At 39.4% G+C, this 26382-nt stretch overlaps 1 protein-coding gene across 2 annotated transcripts in view; it reads left to right on the forward strand.

Moving 5' to 3' along the window:
• Positions 1-24559, forward strand: part of cpa6 (carboxypeptidase A6) — a 64327-nt gene extending 39768 nt beyond the window's left edge. For both annotated transcript variants that reach the window (XM_062980286.1, XM_003219609.4), the window contains 5 exons: positions 3327-3437; positions 4286-4376; positions 14199-14401; positions 19833-19917; positions 23790-24559. In XM_062980286.1, coding sequence (XP_062836356.1) covers positions 3327-3437; positions 4286-4376; positions 14199-14401; positions 19833-19917; positions 23790-23977 — 678 coding nt within the window. In that variant the 3' untranslated portion in view covers positions 23978-24559. The remainder of the gene's footprint in view (positions 1-3326; positions 3438-4285; positions 4377-14198; positions 14402-19832; positions 19918-23789) is intronic.
• The last annotated feature ends 1823 nt before the right edge of the window (positions 24560-26382 follow it).

Below are 26382 nucleotides of genomic sequence, written 5' to 3' on the forward strand. Positions count from 1 at the left end.
CAGGGGGTTGGACTGGATGGCTCACAAGGTCTCTTCCAACACTAAGATTCTATGATTCTATGAAATGAACAAAGTATGTCTATGCTGGCAGCTCTGTGGCAGGCAGTACCCTTGACTGTGATAATTCTTGAACTGCAATGGAATTTGTAAGCACCATTCAGTGGTAATTTTTTTCTTGAAGAGATAGTTTCAGAAAGTGGTGCTCAGGGACTTTTATTTGAAGCCTTGACTATTGTCCTGGGATATCTCAGTTTCAGCCAACCATTCCTTAAAATGCCAGATCAATCCAAGGTGATCTATATCTTGACTGCATTTCATAGGACTAAGACACTTTTGAACAATTCAGTCTTTGGCAGAATGTTAGAAAACTTCAACTGGTACCAGAGATCAGGAGAAAGTGGATTAGAAATACAAATCAATAGAAAGTCCAGCAGAAGCCTTAAATTGTTTGGATATCTATAAGAAACATAAATATAATGTGTTTCCTACACCTTATCAAGTGATTGTGTTAAAATTGCTTGTTTTTGCTATATTTTTCAGTGTTCTTTGCAGTCAATTGCAAAATTACTACTCTCCTATATGCTAAAGAATCAGTTCAGTATCTTTTACTCCTATTGCCTCAGCCTGCTGTGGACCTAGATGTCTGCAGCTTGTTAACAGTGCTCAGGGATCTCACATCTCATTATGTTATGTGTTGACATATGTCAGACTCAGACTCAATGGTGCAATAGCTGTTTGCAGGTGGCCTAGTTCCATGCTGTTTAATAAGAATAAAAAACAGGAATCAGGAGCCATAGTGCTGAAGTGCTACTTATTTCATGTGGTTTTTTTCTTATACTTTTCCAAACCAGTATGGGGCTTAAGTCATATGGGAACTAGGGCCATTTTCCAAGGATATTATCCCATGTGGTTGTACCATGTATATATTTCATGTGGATATGCCAATTACAAGGAGCTGTCTGATCCTTTCAGTCTCTCCTATCAAATTAGTGGTTGATTAAGAATAGCCAGTGAGTAGTTCAAGAGCCCTAGATGTCCTACACTAATTTTTAGTCCCAACTAAATTAGGATTACCAATGTGAACTCAGTAACTCAGCGCTTACATAAGTTCAATTTATTCAATTAGTCTACCCTACGTGAGACTTACGACTGGATTTGGGCCTTTATTTATAAATATATTAACAGATGCAATATAGTATTTCTTAATATTTAATTTTTAATGTTTTCATCTGTTGAAATCACTGTGAATAACTTAACAGAGTGAAAGGTGGTTAAAATGCTTTAAAATGATTAAAGAATATAATACATTTTCCACACCTTGGGAGGGAGGTTGGTATGTTCCCTCTTCACAATTTGCAGAAAACATTTTATAGAATGCGTATTTTGACACTTATGCGTTGTCTATTGCTTATCGTGTAACATTAAATCGACCTGAAGGCATTAGAAATATCTCTGGGGAAAGACAAATCAGAGGGTCATGAGAACAAAAAGCACTCATCTGTATTTGACCAAACATTTAGCTAATCAGGCTTTCCATCACTCAGAATGACTAGAAAACATTCAAGTAAGATGGAGATAACACCATACTCCTATTGTCACTCTCTGGCAACTGATACTGAGAGGGATATTGCTTCCAAACTTGGCTGAAGTTTAGAGCTACATATATACCTTTTCCTCCATAAAGTTGGACCTACTAGATGTGACATATGTTTGGATTTCTACAAAACTTCTGGAAAGATTCCATTAGTGTTGTCTTTGAAAAATCCTGCAAATCTCTTGGGAAGACAGATGGACAAACATCAGTGTTCTGGAAGAAGCAAAGACCACCAGTACTGAAGCGATGCTCCTCCACCATCAACTTCATGCTGTCCAAATGCCCGATCACCGTCGCTCAAAGCAGCTCCTTTTCTCTCAGCTTAAGAATGTGCTCTCAGTTGTGGTGGAGAGCAAAAAAGATTTAAAGATGGGCTTAAAGGTAAATTTAAACATGTGCAATAAACACTGAGAACTGGAAAGCCCTGGCCCTCAAGCACTCTCACTGGAGGTGAGCTGTTACCAACAGTGCTGTGGATTTTGAAGAGGCACGAATGGAGGACAAAGGGGACAAAGTGCCAAGAGGAAAGCATATCAAACAAACCCTTGTCTGGATTATCAATGTCTGGAAATCAATGTCCTCTGTGTGAAAGACCATGTGGATCCAGAATACGTAGGTCTCGACAGTCACTTACCACCAAGACTCTTCCCTTGAAAGACTATTATATTTGACCACAAGTGATCGCTTGTGATTATGATGATTTCTTTCATACGTAAGCCATGGAAAGAGTGGAAAAATGATCAGGCGAAGACAGCAACTATGAGAAGAAGGGTTAACAGTCCCCCCTGTGATGTTTTCATGATGAAAATTCCTTCGTTTATCTTAATTTCTCCTTTTTATAATTATGTTGGTGGGATTTAGAGTTTGTGTAAGCTTTCTGCACACTTTATGGCATGGCATAAAGCCCTCCAAATGTTGATGGACAACAACCCCCATTCATCCTCAGTTACTGTCACGCCCTTGCAGCAGAGCACTAAGAACCAACACACGGAGGCCAAATACAATCTAATATCTTTATTAAGGAAATATTATAGTAGAATATAAACAAGTAGAAAATGTAGTCCAGCAATAGACCTTTCAGGAAAGGTCAAATATAGTCCAGAAATATATTGTCCAGTATTTAATATTAGAGTTCAAAGTTGTAATCCCAAAACCGAAACACACTCTACTTCCAAGCAGTAGAGTGGGGAAACGTCCAAAGTATTTCTAAAGTACAAAGTAAGTCCAAAGCAAGAACTGGAGACAAGGCTAGATACTTGAGACAAGGTCCAAGACTGGAAACACAATCTGGTGGGCTACGGACCTGAAGAACGCTCCTGGGAAGATGCTTCCACAGTGCATGCCCCTGAATTAGTCCACCGCTTTCACCGGGCTTACTCTTCCAAGCCGCGTCCCCGCGGATCTCGAGGTGGGGCCTTTGAGGAGAGGGGGCTTGAGGGGAGGGATAGTGTGATGTCTCATGGACCTCAGAGTTCTGACCCTAGCGCCATCATGGATAATGAAGATGACAACATGGGTTTTATTCATTTTCATTATCCATGATGGCGCTAGGGCCAGAACTCTGAGGCCCATGAGACATCACAGTTACTATGCTAGTTAAGGTTGATAGGAGTTGTAGTCTAGTAATATTTGGAAGGTCACTGGTACCCCAGCCTTTGGGTGTGGGAATGGACAGTTCCTATGGGAACACATAATACAAAAAATTCTTCAACAACTTGATGTCCATTCATAGGCTCTTCAGACATACCAAAGTGATCCAGCCATGAGAAGAATGCTAAATCAACTGTATTTTTACATTATGCCAATTTTTAATGTGGATGGATACCATTTCAGCTGGACCCATGTAAGTAACGCTCTCCAGCTTTAAGGTATTGATTTACATATTTTTACATATGTAAACAAGGAAATGTATTTACATAGCCCAGTGAATTATTTGGAAAACATTATCAGAAAGAGAAACAGGTGAAATTAGATATATTCAGAAATTTCAGTGCAGTAGCAGAGGTAAGAACAGAAATAATCATTTTTGTCACATTGCATATATTAAATATGCAAGTTCACATTACACTTGCAGTGTAACAAAAGTTTCTTACTTTAAGAAACAGTGAACACTACAGTGTATTTGTTTGACATCTGACATTTGACAGACCAGCTACTTGTATAATCTTATACAGTTCTTTGAAGGTTTATGGCTAGAATGACAATGGCTGCACTCTGATCCGACTCCCACAACTAGGTACTCTGCTTAAATACCTGAAGCTTTAGTATCACGACCCATTAGCACATCTGATGAATTGGATTAAATTCCATAACATCTCATGTTAAAATATATTATTTAGTTGTAAAGGTTATTTTAGATTCTTTCTCTCCCCTTTTTTGGTATGTAATTGTACCGTACAGTAATGACCCCTTTATCCACAGATTCATGGTTTCACTTACCCAGGTATTTCCCCCTGGAAATATCTGTGGGTCTCTCTAGGTCCTCCAATGTAATTATATTACATGCTTCCAGCCAAAGTATATTAAAGATATAAGGTTCACTATTATTCATGGTTGTAAGTATCTGCAGCATATCTCTTCCATGGATACTGGGGTCTCAAAGAGCACAACTTAAAGACTGTATAACAATTTATAATGTAGTTATGTGCGTATGTATAGTGTTTAATTTTATTTTATAAAATCTGTACATAGGATCGATTCTGGAGAAAAACAAGATCAAAGAATTCAAGGTTCCACTGCCACGGTGTAGATGCTAATCGTAACTGGAAAGTGAAGTGGTGTGGTAAGTTGAGAAATAGTCTAAATCTGAACATCGGGCACTTTAGCTTTTTCATTATCAGTGATATCAAATAGAAGGACAAGTTATCCAGATTATATATGGCTGGAGGCCTATGTATACCACTGAAATTATTTCAAGATCAACTCAGACTTTTTTTTCATAATTATTATTGTACTTTAACAGACACAGCCTTGTCCTACCTTCTACCAGGTGGGCTATAATCTGCTTTCTTCTAGGATAGAGTGGAGAGCTGATGGGCTGGCAGATATTTTTTGACAGCAAAACTCACAAGTCTAACCAGCATTGCTGATGTAACAGATGATAAGATATGCATTCACCAGCCTTGCTCTAGGTCACTTTATATAGTATAGATGTAAAGGCCAAAATAAAATAAATGTGACCTATTTGCAAACACCTACTTATTTATGAGATTGATTTTCCTACAAATTGTAGATGCTTTCAGGAGGCTAACAACAATAATAACCAAAGAAAAGGAACAACAATAAAATTCACAAAAAGAAAAAGAATTTTAAAGCAACGATTTTCTTTTCAAGGAAAAAAAAATTAATTCAAGGGAAGAACTGATGCCCAAAGCAACCACATGCCATTCATACTTGTCAAGAAAGAGAGTGTCTTTCATGTGCCATCTAAAGGATAATCTAATTCTAGAACTGGAAGAGGTCCCATGGACCATCAAATCCAATCCCCTGCTCAGACTGCAGTGGTTCTCAACCTGTGGGTCCCCGGGTGTTTTGGCCTTCAACTCCCAGAAATCCCAGCCAGTTTACCAGCTGTTAGGCTTTCTGGGAGTTGAAGGCCAAAATATCTGGTGACCACAGGTTGAGAACCACTGCAGTGTAATGGGATCCTGCCCTAAGCAGGGGATTGGATTTGATGGTCCACGGGACATTTTCCAATTGTAGAATCCCCAGCAGGCAGCTTTCCAGACTCTTTTTGAAGACATTCAGAGAAGGTGACCCCACAAGTTCCATTACTGATCCACTCTTGCTGTCATGGAGGTCTTACTAATGATGGACCGAAATCTACCCTCACAAATAACTTAAAACCATTAGACTAGCTTCTACCCTCTGCAGCAGTAGAGAACAGGGCTGCCCCTTCCACTCAATGACAACTCTTGAGATATTAAAAGAGTATAATTATGTCACTACCCCTCATTCATCTCTTCACCAAACTAAACATGCCCAGTTTCTTCAACCTTTCCTCATATAACTTTGCTTTCCATGCCTCATACCATTCTTATTGCTCTTCTCTGAACCTGTATAATTTTTTTAATGGCGGACCTTGAAATGGATGCCATATTACAGATGAGGGATGACCAGCACAGAAATAGTGGGGCTGTTACTTCTCTTGACGTGGAAACTATGGTTCTGTTAATGCAGGCTAGCATGATATTTGCCCAGATCTTTAACCAATGGCCAAATTGACTAGGGATTCTGGGAGATGAAGCTCAACAATATGGGGACTCAAGGTTAGAACTATTGCTTTCTTGCACAAAGTAAAGGGGAATATAGCAAGTAGAATCAGCCTTCCACATTCACAGGGGTCAGGGGTGGAGAAGCCCTGTTAATGAGGAAAAACTACAAATCTCTCTAAGGATAGGGCAAGGCCAGCAGGTTGTGTGTGTGGTTGGGGGGGTGGGTGCTCCCGTGTCTTCCCGAAAGCCATAGGGAATAAAGTAGTGCTGGTTTCAGTTGCCAATGCCAACCATCCTACAATAAAGTCAACAACCAGCAGACTTGTGGAATGGATGGTGAGCTGTGGGGCAATGATTTCAGTCACAATACACTGCTGGGTGCTGTACTTCACTGGGGGATGGCAACTGAAATCAACGCAACCCTGCCTCTTAAAAATGCAGAGAAGCAATGATCTGAGTCACCAATCAATCACCACCTCCAAGTCTACGAAAAAGCAGATGTCCAAGGACAGGGTTGGTGACTCAGATCATCCCTGCCTTGACCTCTGAAGCATGTTGGCCTCCAGTGGCAACCCTGCAAATAATCAAATCCCTAAATGCCAAACCTGTAAAAATGGAGGGCCAGTGATAAAATGTTTAAATTGAAAACGCAATTGCCTTAAAAAAAACTGATCTTGTTTATGCACAGATCTTTTAGCACTATATTGCTTGTTATTACATCGTATACATCCAACCCAACCAGGAATTCCTTATTTCAGCCAGTTTTCCCTCTCACATTATAAATACACACATTCATCTCATTTTGCTTAGATGCCATTCCCACATGTGTCTTATTTTTCTTTTCAAAAAGATAAGCTTATAGAAATCCAATTCTGACAACAGTTCCTTTTTTATGTAAATGATTTTTCCGATGCAAAAGGGAGACACAAGATGGCCATGTATTTGCCCAAGGACAAGAAGCAAGGCAATAACAATGACAGAATGAGAGCTTGCTCTGATTCCATAAACATTTGTCATCTTATATTGCCTCTCTCAGTGAGACAAAAGAAAATGAACAGGGAAATCATTTTTGATGTTATCGTGACCTCCTTCAATCCATATTCTTATGAAGATGTTTTAGTTCTGTCTCTAGTTTGCAGACCTTGAAATTCTTTACTGGTGCCTGAGGGCAGGTATGTTTTGAGCATGAAGCTTTTTTTCATTTTGTAAGCTCAGGTTTGGCATTCAACATACTCGGCTGTTTCTTTTTCTTTAAGGCAAGATTTTAATGTCAGCCTTGTTTCGCTTTACTGGCACAAACACCTTGATATAATATTTACCTCTTCTTGGATTTTATGTTAGACGGAATGCAATACCTCCTCCAGCTGTTTATAGCCCACATTTTAGATACAACGAAGTAGTTATTTAATTGTAACTCTCTTCTTATGCCTTGTTTAAAATGCAATTATAAATCTAGTCTGTTTGTATTTGGGGTGTGGTCTTAGCATCACGATATCCTGGCAGATTAGATGCTGTGTGGTAAATTCCTTGGCTTCTCAATTAAAATATCTCATCTGATAAATCCTGTGAAAAGTTGCTTCTGGTTTAATCTGATGGGGAAAAATTACAAAATTTCACCAGAATAAATGATAAAAACTTTATTTGTATTCTGCCCTATCTCTCAGAGGGGACTCAAAAGATATCTGTCAGAAGATAAATCTACAGTTCTAGACTATTATATTGAAATTATTTTAAGATCTCAAAACAGACAGAAACAAGCAAGAATCTTGAAAATGCAGATTAGTATAGGATTTTTTTTTTTTTGAAGAAAAAGCCCTCAGACAGCATCTTCCTAATTTGGTCGATAGTTTTGTTCTTTTCTTCAAGGGACTTTCCACACTTTGGACATACTCTCATAATTATTGCAACTCCGCCAACATTGTGGAGACTTCATCACCCTCTGACTCCACTCTCTCAGTGAGATCTCTCCCAGCACTTTCTGCTTTAGCTAAATATGACAGGGTGAGAAAATTTTGTCAGATCGTTCCTTCTCCCTCTCTTCTATTTTTCTTCAGCGAAGATCCAGTGCTGTCGCCACTGCTGCTTCCACTTCTCTAGTGTATATGTCAGTAAAATGATTATAACAATATTTGCTTTTTAAAAAAATATGGTTAATAGAATTTTTCATTTCATATTAGAAGTAGCTACAAGCTTTATGTGTTCACTGGTTCTGACTCAAAACAGAGTTATGGAAACAACTGTGTAAGGAACATATAGGGATTTTTTGTGTAAGCAGCCAGGGTCCTCACATCATGCTGCTATATCATCATAGCAGTATATTACTCTCACTTTTCTATCAATCTTATAACACAATGTCACTGCTGCTGAGGCATTGTTATGTTGCAGAGCTGTTAAACATTTCAGTTTTTCACACTAGAAATATTCTGTTAATGACCCCCCCCTTTTTCCTACAACAATTCAGTAGCTAATTTAGGTGCTTTCTTCCATGAATGATCTATTAGTAGGAGGAGTGTAAATATGACCAGGTTATCCCTTCTGCTAGGAATCCAAAGGTTTAGACCACATCTGGTGCTCAGGTGGACAAGATGACTTACCTAGTATATTCCAATTGCTCTAAACTCTTCACACCATCATAATATTATAGCACTTTCTACTGTCATACAATTTTGCTTTCATAGTGCCAATACAGCTATATATCATAGAAGTACCTATATATCATAGCATCATAGAGTTGGAGGAGACCCCGTGGGCCATCCAGTCCAACCCCCTGCCAAGAAGCAGGAAAATCGCATTCAAAGCACCCCCAACAGATGGCCAACCAGCCTCTGTTTAAAAGCCTCTAAATAAGGAGCCTTTACCACAGTCTGGGGCAGAGACTTCCATTGCTGAATGGCTCTCACAGTTAGGAAGTTCTTCCATACATATATCTATCTATATATATATATATATAGAGAGAGAGAGAGAGAGAAAGAGAGAGAGAGAGAGAAAGACTAATTACAAAGTGAAGGTTGAGATATAGAAGTTCATAATGACACCATTAATATGAATGAAAAAGATGTGTGGATTACATTCAAAGTGCAAATGTGTCAAAAGTGTTGTAGAGAGCATCAACAACCAACTATCCTCACAAGACTTTAGGTTCTTTGGTGTGCTATTTTATCACACCACACAAATGGAGAACCCCAGTAAGTGAAATCAGAACCCTACATGAACAGAGTATATTTCTTATAGACTTACTTACTTACTTAGGCGATCCCTCGACGTTCGAGGACGATGGTCTTCCAACCTTGGTATCTTGGGCGTGTGTTCTTAGGTGACTGAAGAGACCGATTCTTGACCCGCATATTCTCCCGCAGTGAGGACATCGGTTTCCAGGTGGAAGGCGGTCCCGGTCGGGGTTAGCTTGACGCTCCTTCCTCTTGGCACGTTTCTCCCTTAAGCCCTCCGTTCGTGCCTCTTCAAACTCCGCAGCACTGCTGGTCACAGCTGACCTCCAATTAGAGCGCTCAAGGGCCAGGGCTTCCCAGTTCTCAGTGTCTATGCCACAGTTTTTAAGGTTGGCTTTGAGCCCATCTTTAAATCTCTTTTCCTGCCCTCCAACATTCCGTTTCCCATTCTTGAGTTCAGAGTAGAGGAGCTGCTTTGGGAGACGGTGATCGGGCATTCGGACAACGTGGCCAGTCCAACGGAGTTGATGGCGTAAGAGCATCGCTTCAATGCTGGTGGTCTTTGCTTCCTCAAGCACGCTGACATTTGTCCGCCTGTCTTCCCAAGAGATTTGCAGGATTTTCCTGAGACAACGCTGATGGAAACGCTCCAGGAGTTTGGTGTGACGTCTGTACACAGTCCACGTTTCGCAGGCATAGAGCAGGGTTGGGAGGACAATGGCTTTATAAACAAGCACCTTGGTCTCTCTACGGATGTCCCGGTCATCGAACACTCTCTGCTTCATACGGAAAAATGCTGCACTCGCAGAGCTCAGGCGGTGTTGTATTTCAGTGTCGATGTTGACTTTTGTGGAGAGGTGGCTACCAAGGTAGCGGAAATGGTCAACATTTTCTAATGTTGCACCGTTAAGCTGTATTCCTGGCTTTGCAGAGGGATTAGCTGGTGCCTGTTGGAAGAGCACTTTGGTTTTCTCGATGTTCAGTGAGAGGCCGAGCTTCTCGTATGCTTCTGCGAAGGTGTTTAGAGTGGCTTGTAGGTCTTCTTCTGAACGCGCACAGACTACGTTGTCATCAGCATATTGGAGTTCTATAACAGATGTTGTGGTGACCTTGGTTTTGGCTCTCAGTCTGCTGAGGTTAAATAGCTTGCCATCTGTCCGATAGATGATTTCCACTCCGGTGGGAAGCTTCCCATCAACAAGGTGAAGTATCATAGCGATGAAGATGGAAAATAAGGTGGGGGCAATAACACATCCCTGCTTGACACCTGATTCAACCTTAAATGGGTCACTTTGGGAGCCGTTGCTGTCCAAGACTGTTGCCATCATGTCATCATGGAGGAGCCGCAGGATGTTCACAAATTTGTCAGGGCACCCGATTTTTTGGAGGATGGTCCAGAGAGCGCTGCGATTCACTGTGTCGAATGCCTTTGCAAGGTCAATGAATGCCATGTACAGAGGTTGGTTTTGTTCCCTGCATTTTTCTTGGAGCTGTCGAGCAGTGAAGATCATGTCCACTGTTCCTCTGGAGGGGCGGAAGCCATTCTGGGATTCTGGGAGGGTGTCTTCTGAGACAGGGAGAAGGCGGTTTGCAAGGATTCTTGCGAGGATTTTCCCGGCGGAGGTTAGAAGGGAGATACCACGATAGTTCCCGCAGTCTGTTCTGTCCCCTTTCTTGAAAAGGGTGATGATGGTGGCATCCTTGAAGTCTGCTGGGATTTTCTCGGTCATCCACACCTTTTCAATAAGCTGGTGGAGTTGTTGCATCAGCTCAGGTCCACCCTCTTTGAAGATTTCAGCGGGAATCCCATCAGGTCCGCTAGCTTTGTTGTTTTTTTGTTGGCTGATGGCATTGCTGACTTCTTCCAAACTAGGCAGTGCTGCAAGCTCATCCCTGGTTTGTTGTTGCGGGATTTGTGAGAGGGTCTCTTCGGCCACATTGGAGCTGCGATTCAGCAGGTTCTGGTAGTGCTCTTTCCAACGTAGTGCAATTGATGTTTTGTCCTTCAGAATTTTGGTTCCATCTGATGAGCGTAGGGGCTGTATGCCATGGTTTCTTGGTCCATAAATGATCTTTGTGGCTTTGAAAAATCCCTGAGCGTCATGGGTATCTGCAAGGTGTTGGATTTCTTCAGCCTTCTTTGTCCACCAGATGTTCTTGAGTTCTCTGGTCCTTCTTTGGACCTCGGCTTTTGCACTGGCATAGATCTTTTTCTTGGCAGCACAGTTGGTGTCTCTCTGCCATGTTTGGAAGGCTTTCCTTTTGTTATCAATCAGCTGTTGGATCTCTTTGTCGTTATCATCAAACCAGTCTTGATGTTTCTTAGTTAGGTATCCAATGCTTTCTTCGCAGGCTGTGATGATGGAGGTCTTCAGTTTGTTCCAATGTTCCTCAACATTTTCGGGGTGTTCTGTGGGTAGATGATCTTTGAGTGTTGTTTGGAGAAGGGCTCGTTTGGAGGGCACCTGAAGGGCTTGGGTGTTCATTTTTCGCCTTGTTTTCCTTCCTTGGAGTCTGCGTTTGGGGACGATCTTGATAGCCATCGTGGATCGGATTAGCCTGTGGTCTGTCCAGCAGTCATCAGTACCTGTCATGGCTCTTGTGAGAAGCACATCGCGGCGGTCTCTGGCACGTGTGATAACATAGTCCAGGAGGTGCCAATGCTTTGACCGAGGGTGCTTCCATGATGTCTTGAGCTTGTTTTTCTGGCGGAAGAGCGTGTTGGTGATGACAAGGTTGTGCTCTCCGCATTTGGTGAGAAGCAAGATGCCATTCGAGTTGCTGTTTCCGACCCCGTCTTTTCCTATGATCCCTGGCCACAGGTCAGAGTCCCTTCCGACTCTTGCGTTAAAGTCCCCCAGGAGGATGATTTTGTCCTCCTTAGGTATCTCCGATAGGATGGTATCCAGCTGACAGTAAAATTTTTCCTTGATGTCTTCGTCAGCATCTAGAGTTGGTGCATAGGCGCATATGATGGTTGCCTGTTGGTTTTTGGCAAGGTTAATTCGGAGGGTTGAAAGTCGTTCGTTGATGCCAGTGGGTGCTTCAGTCAGGTGCTTCACCAGGTCGTTTCTGATAGCAAAGCCAACTCCGTGTATTCTTCTTCGCTCTTCTTCAGGTAGTCCCTTCCAGAAGAAGGTGTAGCCTCCCTTTTCTTCCTTCAGCTGCCCCTCTCCTGCTCTCCGGGTCTCCTGAAGGGCTGCTATGTCGATCTTGAAGCGTCCCAGCTCTCTTGCAATGAGAGCAGTCCTGCGTTCGGGGCGCTCGCTGTCAGTGTTATCTAACAATGTCCGTACGTTCCATGTTCCAAAGTTCATTTTTCTTTTTTGGCCGCAGAGTGGTGACCCCTCTGGACGCGGCAGTCCAGTCAGGGTAGGAGAGGCAGACTATGTTTAGGGCACCTTTTCTAGCCCCTTCCCCGTGTGGGGTGAGCAGAGCGGATCCTAAAAAGGGCTGCTCAGTCATGGATACAGCTGCCGGACTACTCAACTGCCTCGGTCCTTGAGGTAGAACGACTGAGTCCATATCCACCGCCCATGTGCCAGTCTGTGACTAGGGGCTTCCAGATTTCACAGTCCTGCCCCCGTCGCCACTCGCTGATCGCCATGGGACTTTTGTAGGTTTGTTTTTATTTTTGTTGGAAGACGCCTGTGCGTGATTTTTTTTAATGTGTGGAGGTCGGTGCACGGCCGGTCAACACACAGTCTTCACAGAGTGAGGTTCCAGCAGTGGTGTGGTTAACACAACGACAGTGGCTTCTCAGTCTGTTGCAGCCTTCTTCCGCCTTCACAGCCGTTGTAACATGTACCATGTTATCCTCCGCCTGCTCCGCCGTTGAGGTCTTTGGGTCTTCGGATTGTGCTTGGTCTGGAACCTCCCCTGCGGCCACTCCTGGGAGTGCATCACTCCAGTGCCCACAGGTTCATCGGAACACGCAAGCCCCCTCACCACGGCAAGGTGACAATCCATCGAGGGGGATTTCTTATAGAACCAGGAATAGGACATACATACCCAGCCAGAGGTTCCATTGGAACATATGGGGTCCATTAGGAAATATATTAGTGTGGAGAGATGTTCCTGAAGCAAGCAGTTTGAAAACCACTGGATCATGGCATGTGACAAGACATTAAAACAGGATGTTCTTGTAGGTTGGATGACTTGGCGATTTTATTTTAGTGAATAGTACACTATTGGCATTTCTCTGCCCCTAACTACCCATCTGTTCACAGGCAAGGCTAACCTTTATTAGCACATTCTCGCTGATAGTCATAAAAAGCAATATCCATGCCTTAAACCTCAAATAGCCTTCCTAGATTTTTTTTCCCTCTTGCTATGGTGCTACTTAGTTATTTATTAATTATCAAGAAAACAATATAAACAATGTATATTTAATGTTAGTAATAATCATAATGCACTGTTGATTCTCATTCCCTTAATGTTGGTGGCATATTACCAAAAATACTTATTTTAAAAGAGTATTCAATAAACTCCTTGTGGCAGAAATAATGAGCTGTGAAGGTCTCATTACTATGCAGAATGGCTGAAAACACATGATTATTATGTGAAGCACAAGCCAGTAATACAAAAGATGTATAAGACATCTAGTTATTGCTAAGTATGATTAAAGACCAAAAAAATGGTTAGCAAATGAAAAACATGGAATCTGTATTCCTATGCTCATAACCTAAATAAAAAGAGCCATGCTAGATATAACAAGTCAATCATCTTCTCTTTTACATAAGTATTCTGGAGTTCTAAAGTCATTGCAGTAAATGTTTCAAGCTATATCCATGCTTGTTTAATTTGAACAGCTGTGCTGGGAGAACAGCAAGTTTTTGATTTGTGCAAAGTACTTTGAGCAAAATTGCAATCATTAATAGAACAGAACTATTAAATCAGTGAAACCTACAAAATGCGTTGATTCATTGGACTACTGTGTTTGGGCCTAACAATTGGATTTGGTCTTTGTTCTAACAGGTAAAAAAATGTGTGTAATTCAAATGCACTCTTGTACCCTGTCAGCGTTGTTGAATCAATTAAAAATGTTTTCTTTATCACCTGGAATCCATTTTTTCCTCTTTTGATTCAAACATGATCATTTTGTTATGAAAATATGTTGACAGGACAGAGCCCCACCAAGTGTGGAAGCATTGGACAGTTTTCCTTATCTGCAGCCATGGTATTTCATGTGCAATTGTCATTTCATTTCCATTCAATGCATAGATGAAGGTGCTTCCCTCCACCCCTGTGATGACACATACTGCGGCCCTTTCCCTGAATCTGAGCCAGAGGTGAAGGCAGTGGCCCACTTCCTACGCAAACACCGGAAACAGATAAAAGTCTATCTGTCCTTTCATGCATATGCCCAGATGTTGTTGTATCCATACTCCTATAAGTATGCAACTATTCCAAATTTCAGCTGTGTGGTAAGTACGGAGTTGGAAGAATTTTGAATCTTTGCATGTTACTTGGACTCTTTTAGAAAAAAGAGGGATTAGCTTCTTTTGTGGGCACTGGCAGCTATTTGACCAGGATTGTTGACACTGAATCTTAAGTACAGGTCAGATGCTAGAGAAATGCTAGGAAACAAGGCCCCAAACAGTGTGGCAAGAAAGCAACCAAGGACAAGAACAAACAAAGGAAAGAAGAATGTACCTGTGTCCCACGTACCCACCCTTGTCTACTTAACCTGCATCAAGCCTCCTTCAATGACTCCAAAAGCTTCCCTTACTGCTGCGTCTGCCATTCATATAGCTATACTAAGATCTGTTCTGTGGGAGGAGAATATATTATTGGAATTGCTAGGCAACAGTTACGTGCTCTCACTATTACTTCTAGTTCAGAAGTGAACTTCACAACTAACACAAGTGAATCCTCGGGCTGCCGCTATTTTGAGGGAATGAGCACCTTTGATCTCTTGTAACTTCATAAAGGAGTTTGGAGCACTGTTCTTGTTCATTATTCCATACACAGAGGTGTTTCTCAACATCCTTTGTGGTGATGCAAAGAATCCAAATTTTGAGCCATTTACTGTCATCTCTTCAGACAACAAAATCATTTTTTTCTAATTTGACAGATGTCAAGAAGACATATCATAGAGTGTGCTAATTACCCCAGTGAAACAGATTGTAGTCCTTTTGAGATTGTTCTGCATCCATGTAGAGCAGGAAAAAGGACTGCCCATAATGTCATTCACTACATTCCCCTCTCCAAATATCTCTGTATTCAGGGTGACTTGTATAAGAGAAACCTAGAGCTGTACATAAAACATATCCCCATATGATCAAGAACCCATTTTCTCAGATGTCCTTATTGGTCAGTGAGCTTAACATAAGGGATGTGAATTGTGCGGTCCTCCAAGAAATTGTTGAACCCTCAAGCAGTCGTATCCAGCTGAGCCATAGTCCAGTAACCTCAGTGAGTTCCTTAGTTCCAAGGCATGGTATGCATGCATACAGTAATCTTTCTGCTCAGTATGTAGCAGGCTGGGGTATTGCCCAGTAGACACCATCCTGAATGCCTTTCACATTTGTAGCCTAGACATGTAACTTGTAAAAAAAAAAAGGCTTGTGTTTGTGACATCATGTAATTCATGTTTTTAACTAAATCTACTACAATATTTTGTTTTCAGCAATGTTTGGAATCGTTTGTTTTTGTGTCACACTCATAGATTCCCTCAACCAGCAGTGCAAGTGGGTGCAAAGTTTAGGCAAGAATAGAAACATATTTGCAAAATATCATATAGTTGGCTAATATCCAGCTTGATCCTAAATAGACTTAGGTGTGCTTAAGTCTTTAAAGGATCAGTTTGTTAGGAAAATATACATATTAATATAATGTATCTGCATAGTTTAGTAAATTAACTTCAGTGAAGAGAATAGGTTATCTCATATCCTAACCACCCTGACACTAATAGAATTAGCCCCTTGCACTAATGGATATTTTGTGCCACCTGGAGTGGGTCATACATTTTGATTGGTCTAAATAGCCTGACTCTCTCCTCACTGGGGAAAAGCCTTGGTTGTATCAATATGTAAATAGTCACAAAGACACTCCCAGAGGTTGTGTTAATTTGGAAAGAATCAAAAAGTAGTGATGTAGTCTTTCTCAAGACTTTCAAGATCTTAGTTTGGAAAACTATCTTTTTGATTTTCCAGAATCTTTCAGTGATTACATCAGCTAAAGAGAATCTGGTTCAGAAGAGTAACTTTTCCAATCTCTGGACACAACATCAGCAAAATTTCTTTCCTTCTGAGCCTGGAGAAGGACGGGATCCTCCTGATTTTGGAAAAGATCAAAAAGGAAAGAGACAGCCTTTGCTGTTTTCCAGTGTCTGCACAAGGTCTAGGAGATCATCTACTCTTCTCCAGCCTCTGAAGAAGAATAAAAGCCTCACATGAAATCTGTGTGCATTACTGCGTCTCCGGTAGGCAGATATAGTGTATCACCAGGAAAATAACAAGCTGAAATAAGAGAACAACACTTTGACATGAAGAAACACATCACAAGGTCTTTTCATCTGTTTGCACATTTCTGGCAAGGAGAGAACAATGATGAAAGGTAACAAGCCATCAAATGTAAAAAAGAACACTTAAGCAAATAGTAAACACCCAGCCCAGTTTCTAAATGCTTCCACAGCTGTAGAGAAAAGGGAGAAGAACACTTTCACCCTTAGCCTCTGTAACCATGTAAAATGTGTTTTCAGCTTGTTGTGCATATGTAAAATACAAACTGTGTTGCATAGCAAAATCAGAAAAGAAATTTCTTTCTCATTTCCCTCCCTTGGGACTGACTTCACAAGTCCCTCAGATTTATTTTACATGTTGAGACTGGCCAGCAGATGAAAGCTTTTCTGTGGGCATCAGCATTCAGAAATAAGGGGACTCTTTAATAATTGCTGAGTAGAAGCTAAACAGGCTACTGTCCAGCTTACTGCACAAAACAGTGCTGCCAGTCACTCTTTGAATTAATGTGTTCAATTATTTAGGCCTTTGAAACCAAAGAAAGGGACACACAACTTCCCACATTTCAGCCTTACCATGGTAGTGTTTTCCAATGTTTGTTTGGGTTATGTCATATATTAAGGAAAGTTATTTGTATTTGTCCAGAGGCTTTTCTTGAATATAGTGTCTTCAGCATTGTTTATGGCAATATATTTTTAAGGGTGAATGTTGGATCTTCTAACAGAACTTTATCCTAGCTACAAATTGTATGTGTGTAGGAACAGACCCAAGCAAATGTGCAATAAAAAGCATTTACACATATTTTCAAAAGTAATACTTCTGGCTTTCATCTGGAAAATCTTAATTTTCATTTCTACATCCTATCATGGAACTGTGAACAATTTCCCCTCCAACATGGATTTGATCCTGTTCAAACAATTCAACAAGGTTACTGGGTCATGTTCCTGGATATCTATGTCCTCTTCCCTCAGGCACTCAAGAACCACATACATCCCTGTTGAGAGTATGCAATCTAGCTAGAAAGCTGTTATTATAGTTCAGCAATATTGAACATAATTTGGAAATAGTACATTTTAGACTATAATTCCTAGAGAAGTCCAAATCTATCCAAAATTGTAAGTTTTCCAGCTCTGATACAAGAACATGGGACCACTAATCCTACAACCAAGAGATTAGCAACTGTAAACAAGGATCTTTCTACACATGAATTAAAACCAAAAGGAAGCGAGTTAAAAGGGTGGATGGCTAAACAGGTGTTGGAGGAATCAGGAGGAATCGTAATAAGGGCTGAAAAACATGCATTTAAAATGTGCCCTTTAAACCTGATTCTTTTTGAGAAACAAATCTTTCCATGCCAGTGTATCCTAGCAGTCATGGAGAACATGTACTTTCCTTTCCTCCCCCCATGTGGACTCCTCCAGAGCACGTGCATTTCTGAAAAGCCTGAAACAGCTCATCAAAGAGAGACACAGGAGGCTCAGAAAAGCACAACCGGAAAGCAAATATAACTCTTTCAAATTCTGTCTTTTACACTTATAATTTTAAACAAAGCTTAAATTAACAATTGGGGGTAGACAGAGATCTGAGGAAAGTTTTTTGTTTAGTGCTCCATTATGTACTGGACCTTATATGTGCATATGCTCATCTCTGGAGTGAATGTTTTTTTTTTAATAAAAAAAAACTTCCACTGGATGTCCCCCATCCATCCTCCATCTTAATTCCCTTCAAAAAACAACTGTGAGAACAGTGGAGGACTATGGAGCAGGACTGACAGGTCTGTGTTTTTACTCCCTTAGAGGTTCCTCATTTTAAAAACCCACTTCTTTGTCCTGTGTTTTGATGCTGTCTGGAAGCACCCCAAGTGTCATTTTGGAAGCCTGGTACCCCACTTGTAATATACTTCATTGATTAACTACTGTGCTACACTCTCTGTGTAACTATGTTCACTGAAATCCTCTCAAGAGAAGTCCCCTTCCCCTGCCTAAAAGAAAAAAAGACCTTCTCACATACTGAAAGCACGTTTATTTAAATACATTACATGCTGCAGTACTCTAAGCCTTATCCCTTTGGAATGGCATTCAGCTGTATATGGGAATGTTGGGATACTGTCAATAGATTTTAAAGTACCCTCTTTGTAGATTATTCTGGCAGTGAGTAATTACAATGTCTAGAGGGCTGTTTAATGGCTGGGACATGAAAATGGAAAAAATCCTTTGTATAGTCTTATTCTCACAGGTGTCATTTTTATATAAAAAGAGGCAATATATTGATGTTAAGCCCTGTCAGTACTTATTTTCCATACATACTTTACTTAACACTTAACAATATAATGCAATGAGACTTGCTATAAAATGCTGTTTTTATTGATTTGATTGATATCATTTTTGCTTTCTCAAAAACTGTGCAAAAAATAAATGGAGAGATAAATTATAACATGAAAACACAGCTGAATTGAAAGCAATTTTGAAAACACACAAATAAAAGCATCTGGGCAGGATTCCTGTTGGGGACTTGTGTCTTTGTAAATGGGTTTGCATCTGCAGGAATTAGAATTGTGTAGTTGTGTAACATTCATATGTAGTAGAGGTCTGTTGTTACATTGCTATGTAGCAGAGCCAGCAAACTACCCAATGCATATTGGTGCCCAAGGCACAACAGGATAGAGCTACGTCATTCCTGGTGCACATCACATCTGTGCACATTTGACACTCTTGCTGGTATCCTATTACGCAATTCAGTAAAGGGGTTACTCAGTGCCTCTGCTGCCTAGCTAGGGATACATAACATTATACAACTTTTCAGATCATATAGGATTCTGGTGATAGTATAGTAACTCACAGAAGACTATTCCACAGGAGCTTGCCAATTGCCAGAATTTGGCTGAATGAAAAGTTGTTTCACTGTCATGAAGAAATTTCTGCAACCTAGGAACAATCACCAAAAAGGCTACTAGATATGAATCCCTGTATTTAGGACATATCACATAAGTCACACCTAAAGTGCAAAGTTTGATTTTAGAAATAATACTTTGCCTTTAGAACAGTTAGATTTATCCATTGATAATGTTTACAAATCATAATATGCTATCTGTAAAAACCAGAAACTGGAGTTCAAAAATATACACTCTCTCATCAAATGTGAAGAGTGCCCATGAGTGTGATTTTCAGTATGCCCCCTAAAAATCCTCAGATATACCATCAAGCATTGAAGGTTTTCTTCTGGGCATTTTGAATTACATGCATGTACCAGAAAATAAAATAAGTTTTGAAAGGGAAAGGGGTTAAAGAGTAAAAAATTGAGATAAATTATTTCATGTTATCTGAAATTTCAAATGTAATACAATAACTAATGTGGGGTTTTTTCTTTGTGGGAAAATTGTTTGCTCCCCATCTAGGAATCTGCAGCATTCAATGCTGTGAATGCCTTGCAGTCCGTTTACGGAATAAGATACCGATATGGCCCTGCCTCCAGCACTTTGTGTAAGTTGCAATAAGACAGCTTTCTTTTTCTCTGTATCAAATCAAATCAAAACTTTATTTGTACCCCTCTCCCTGTGGGGACTCAAGGCAGCTAACAACATGAAAAAATAAACAAAGCAAATGGATAATATAAACAATCAATCATAAAATAAATTATCATAAAGTCAATAAAGTACAATTACGCAAACCACATTAAAAGTAGTCCAAAGTTAAAAACAAATGTACCACATTTGCATTGGCTCTGCCATTACAGGAGGGAAATTGGGTTATTAGTAGAGGATACGTATACCTCATAATGTCTACTTTCATCCTAAGATCCCAGCTAGACACACACCATGCACAAGTAGAGACCACTTCTAGCCTTACACGACTGATGGAGAAATGTGTCCTTTTTTGGCATACCTTTATACTCCCTGACCCTAGGTACACTTTTCAGCAGGAATGCCATGGCTGCTTTGGATAGGAACAGCTTCAAGAGCACAGATCTTTTTGTTATGCTACTTAACTTATGTAATGAGTGAATTCAAAGTTTGGCTAAATACAGTAGAGTCTCACTTATCCAACATAAACGGGCCAGCAGAACGTTGGATAAGCGAAAATCTTGGATAATAAGAAGGGATTAAGGAAAAGCCTTACGTTATGATTTTACAAATTAAGCACCATAACATCATGTTTTACAACAAATTGACAGAAAAAGCAGTTCAATTCATGATAACGTTATGTAGTAATTACTGTATTTATGAATTTAGCACCAAAACATCACAATGTATTGAAAACATTGACTACAAAAACATTGGCTGACTGAGTTGGATAATACAGAAGGTTGGATAAGCGAAGCTTGGATAAGCGAGACTCTACTATAACACCTTTGAGTACAAAATGTAAGAAGAAGTAAACAAAGAGAGAACATCATAAAATAATTTTTAAAAGTTGCTGAGGAGTGATTCTTAAAATCAACCCTTGATTATCACTGAAAACTATTCAAATTGAGGTTTTGAATATGCCCAAGTCATATGTTATAGGTGACAATTTAAACACGAGGAGCACATTATATCTGTTCCCTCATATACACAAATATGCATTTTTAGTTTCAGTTTACAACTAATTTTTTATTCAAAATAAAGAAAACATTTTATAATATATATTGCTAAAACTATGCAGCTAACTAGCTATTACAATCTACTATAGAACTAAAAACACACTGACAACACGCTTACCATTGATACGTGAACTATATTAACTAACAAACACACAAGTTCAACTTCTACAAACCTCACACTCACGGACTTAATTTTTATCCTTTATTGCTTTATTTGGTTTAGATAATAATGCTGTATAACCTTCCCTTTGCTTTTGGTAACACCCATCTAATGCATAAATTCATAAAATGGCATCTTTCCATTTCAGTGGCACCTGAATGACTATCACATTGGGTGTTTGCACTCAATAGTAAGCCATAAATCCCTGTCTAATTTGGCATTACCATAAACAAACAACATGATTAGTTAGTTTAGTCTTGTTCTTCTCCTCTTGCACATTCAGGAAGCCGAATCTGGAAACCTGGTTTCATTTTGATATGGTTAATTGTTGACTCCTGCTCTGTGAGGCTCTGTGCAACACTGGAATTTCCAATGGCTCATCATTATTGTCTAAGAAGGAAAGGCTCTGGAATTGACTGTACAACTCCAAAGACAAAGAATTCTTCCTTGTTATCTTGCTCTTCTATTCAGTGTTCTTCCATATTACCACTTTCTGAGTATTTCCTCCCCTCTTCCTTAGACATTGTCCTGTCCTCCTGTCTTTTCAGAAGCACCTATAGTTAGGCACAAGTGGGAGGAACCAAACAAAAGCAAATGGACTGCACAACTCATAATGTCACGTTGTGCATTAGATATTGGCATTAGCCACGAATCCTTGCATTCTATTAAATATGAAGAAAGCCAATATGGATTGCCAGCCAGAGGCATATCTTAATCTGGCTAAATGTATGAAATGGTGGTTCCATGCTTAGATATCCTTTGTTATATGCAAGAATGTCTTGGTTTTCTCTCACCGTGTATTTGTAAATAATGTAGATGAAGTATTCAGACTCACAGCTAAGTTATTTTTAAATTCTGGGTTTAGAACACGATCAGTTTGAAGTTGATAAAAAAATCACAAAATAAAATCTCTTCAAAGTGGAAATATTTTATAGAGTAATAAAATGCATATTTCTCCCAGTGGGCTGCTGAATTTTTAAAGTCTGGGTTTTCAATAACTATTACAGCTTCAGTGGAACTCTCCACACAAGTCTGAAAAATAAAAGAATTTCAGCTGCTTTATGTAGCTAAGGGATATGTGGTTGCCAAGTTTAGTTTGATCTGCTGAAAAGATGAAAAGACTGAATATTAGATGGGTTTAAAATGGAGGTAGAAAAGCCATGTAGGTAATGCTTTTTGTCAATCTTATGATATTTTATTGGTGTAATATTTTATGTGTATTACCCAGTCTCTTTCCTAAGAAAATTGGTAGGAAAAGAGAATGGGTAGTAAAATGTGTTATCAATTGTTTTTACTGACTCTTATTTTGTTTTTGTTTGTGTACATTAGGCTAAGGTTCTTTTAAGCTGATTAAAATATACTTTTTCCTGTCTTTTTCACCTGCACATTGTAGGATTGCCTAAATTGGTTTTTTAAAATATTCAAATGATAGTACTGTCATATATTTAATAAAGAGCTGAATAAAGTAGTAAAAGTATCAACTTTGCAACATAATCATGAGTAGTAGTTCTTCATTCAGCCCTTCCTTTCACATTCATTTGTAGCCCAGAATCCAGTCTGTTGATGGAAAGTGTGCTGAGCAGCAAATATAAATTGCACATTTCCCACAATTAGTAGTAACTGAGGTATAAGAGACAGCTGGATTTTTATTTTAGTCCTTTACTAATTCTGCACATCTCCTTAGCACAGCTAAGGATGATGATGATGATGATGATGATGATGATGATGATGACAACTTTATTTTTATACCCCGCCTCCATCTCCCTGCAGGGACTCGGGCGGCTAACATGGGGCCAAGCCCAGATAATCACAATAATACAGGTTAAAATACATACATAAACACGCATCATCAAAAGGAAATTTAAACAGAATAAATCTAGGTAGATGCAAAAGTTGTGATTAAAGTTAAGGTTTTACATGTCATTAACCAGGAGTAAGATCCAATGGACTTTGTAAGATTTACTCATAAATAGAAGTGCATAGGGTTACACTATTAACTCATGGGTGGTTTTCCTTTAAAATTAATCACTAATTCAATTTATTGGTCTTGGTCTTACAAAATTGGCTTCCATGTATAGTCTTACACAGAGGAAAACTGAAACCATTGTGAAAGTAGAAAACAGAGAATGGTAACAGCACTCTTTTCCATTATGTAATACTTGGATCTTCTTTGGAATTAAAATGAATTACTTTGAGCTTGAGTTACTGCACCACCAGGAAAGAAGCATCCAAGTTGTGACTGCTAAGTTGGGAAGTGTCAATACTATTCAACATGCTGTTACAGACATTAAATAGAAGTTGATAGAGAAGGATGCAAGTTTGAGGACTAGGTAGAAAACATCTCTGCTTATGCTAGTCTACGTTGGTAGTTAGTAGTTAAGCTAAAATTCTAAAATTAAAACCCATCTATAGCATCCTAAGATGTATCTGTCTCTCCCATCCTGGCATCTGTATAGAACTGGAGGCTTTTCCTTATTGAACAAGTTTCATTAAAGTTAGATTGTAGCCTTGCAAATCTTGTTTCTCTTTGTCATCTCTGTAGAGCTCAGGATGTTTAGCGTCTTATGATATTTTCCAATATATCACTTACATTTTATTTTTCCCCTTTTCCAGATGTGAGTTCTGGCAGTTCTATGGACTGGGCTTACAAAAACGGTATTCCATATGCCTTTGCATTTGAGCTGCGTGACACGGGTCATTTTGGTTTTCTTCTGCCTGAGGCCCTAATCAAGCCAACTTGTACAGAGACCATGCTGGCTGTCAAAAATATAACACTGCACCTGCTAAAGAAGTGTCATTAGGCATGTTAACAGCAAAAGGACAAAACTGTTATTTTTTCATTATTCTTATTGTTGCAAAAGCTTGCTACATAGACATTTTCATATCCATTAAATGTAGAATGGGATATCTTCTGCTAAAGGTGACATTCACTCTACATGTTGAATTGTTGAAGAATGTGATATCTATGCTGGGCTGTGTGTATTCTGGTATTACATAAACCATTGGGATTTGTTAGTATGTTAGCTGGCAGTGCCTGGTGAAATTGCAGGAGTTGTGGGATGAGAGTGAAAGGAGAGGGACAAAGCAGGATTTCCAGTGTTAACGGAAGGCAAGGCTTTACTGACCCAAGTAGGGTTTTGCTTCAGATCTTGACAGGCAGAAATAGAATAAATTATGCAAAATAAATATGCAAATTCCAATTTGCATAATTTATACAGGCCATGGACATCAACTTATATTAAAGAAGAAAGAATCTGGGTTTCCTTGGAACAGAATATAGATTTTTAAAGTACAGAATATGCACAGCCCTGGATATATCACAGATGTGTACAATGTAAATGAAATAATCTCTCTTTGGGATAATAAAGTTCCTGTTTTTTTCACCTCTGGAATCAGTATCATTAACTTTATTAATAGTAAAAAAAAATAGTTGTGCAGAAAAAGTGCTGGTAAAATCCATAGATAAAACTCATAGGAAACCCACTGGAAACTGAAATGTGTGTGTCCCTGCTCTTCTGCGTCAAAACGTAACAGCACCTAGGAGGAAGCTTCCAAAGTAATTATGATGATAAACTTTACAGAACCTGCCCCAATCATTCTTTATTTGTAATAGTAAAAGAAAATGTTTGTTCGCACATACATGTATGCTCAACATAGCCTGAAGACCATAAAATCTAGACATCTGAAACTTCACATAGATAAGTGTGTGCTTTATGCTTAAATACCCTGAAAGCGCTAGATCCTATCTTATCCAGAAATCTAAGTAGGGTCATGTTTAATTAAAACTTAGATGGTGGACCACCAAAGATTATCAGGTGCCATTGTCTACATTTCAGAGGAAAGAAATGGCAAATGATCCCTGTAAGACAATGCTATGAAATGCTTGGAGTTGTCATGGGATGACAGGCAACTAAAAGTATGCATAGTCTTATTTTTTAAGGGATTTGTTAAGTGTAGTTAATTAAGAGATTATAGTCTACAGTGTCATCTTCAGTCACTAGATGGTGGATGTCCCTAACCTGCCCTAATTCCATGGAGGTTTTGGACATTCCTTTGTCTAGGAAATCTTAAGCAACCCCCTGTGGTGTCTCCAGGGCCCCAAACACTGAGAGAGAAATAGAGATGATCCTGCTATCTAATATGTCTGGGGAATCAAGGAAGCAAAGATAGCCTTTTTAGGTAGGGTTTTGTTTTTTTTTTGACATTTTGGGTGACGTGAGGGAAAAAAATGCCCAGAAATCAATTCAATTTTTTTTTTACAAATGGGAGGGCCTTGAGCGGTTTTTGGGTTGGAGATGGGAAAAACATCTGGGGGAAAAAGGATTTTTTCTTGGGTTTTTTTTCCCAATGCCATTTTTTTCCAGAAAAATTGTGGAAAAAAGTGTGTATAAACACACTTTGTTTTGTATAAACAAAAAGTCTCAGAAATCTTTCATTAAGGTTTTCACATTATATAGTTTGCATACTATGTCATAGGTATATTATTTATCATTGGAAAAGAACATATTCTGCACACTTTTTAATTTTTTCAGAAAAAAACTGTGGGAAACCCATTTCTTCCTATTTTTTCTGGATTTTTTTCAGGCCTTCCCACCTATAATGGGGGTGCAGGCCTCAAGGGTTGCATGTAGCTTGTAGGATGCACTTTGCCCACCACTGTATTAGGATGTGAAATGAAACATTCAAAATGTGAAAGGCTATCTTTAGCCTTTACTAGCATTAATTTCATGTTGGTATTAAATATTTTGGTTCCTGATCCTTATCTATGCAGATTAGTTTGTGCTCTTGTGCACTGTCCATATTTTTGAAAAATGAAAATGCGGTGCATCTCATACCTCTGGGAATCTCAACTGACAGAAACATCTAGAGACTTCTAATTCACCCCGACTCTATAAACACAAGCCTCCTGAATCTCTCATTTCACAAATAACGTTATCTAGTCATGGATAATAAAGAAGAAAAGCTCTGCCTGTAAATAGTTTCATTCTTTCCCTTAATCTTCTTGCTTCCTAAAGCTATAATTATAAGGCAAGATGAATTACTGACATCAGGCTCACCAAGCAAAGCAATCAATGATCATTTAGCTGTGACATGGAAATTTCAGGGATTTCATGGTATGCTATAAACAACAAATAGAACTTGGACTCAAAGTCCTTGAATGCCACAGAACATTTCTACTGCCTTCTCATTACAATCCAGTGGTTCC

The sequence above is a fragment of the Anolis carolinensis genome, chromosome 4 (assembly GCF_035594765.1).
Source record: "Anolis carolinensis isolate JA03-04 chromosome 4, rAnoCar3.1.pri, whole genome shotgun sequence".
Lineage (NCBI taxonomy): Eukaryota > Metazoa > Chordata > Lepidosauria > Squamata > Dactyloidae > Anolis > Anolis carolinensis.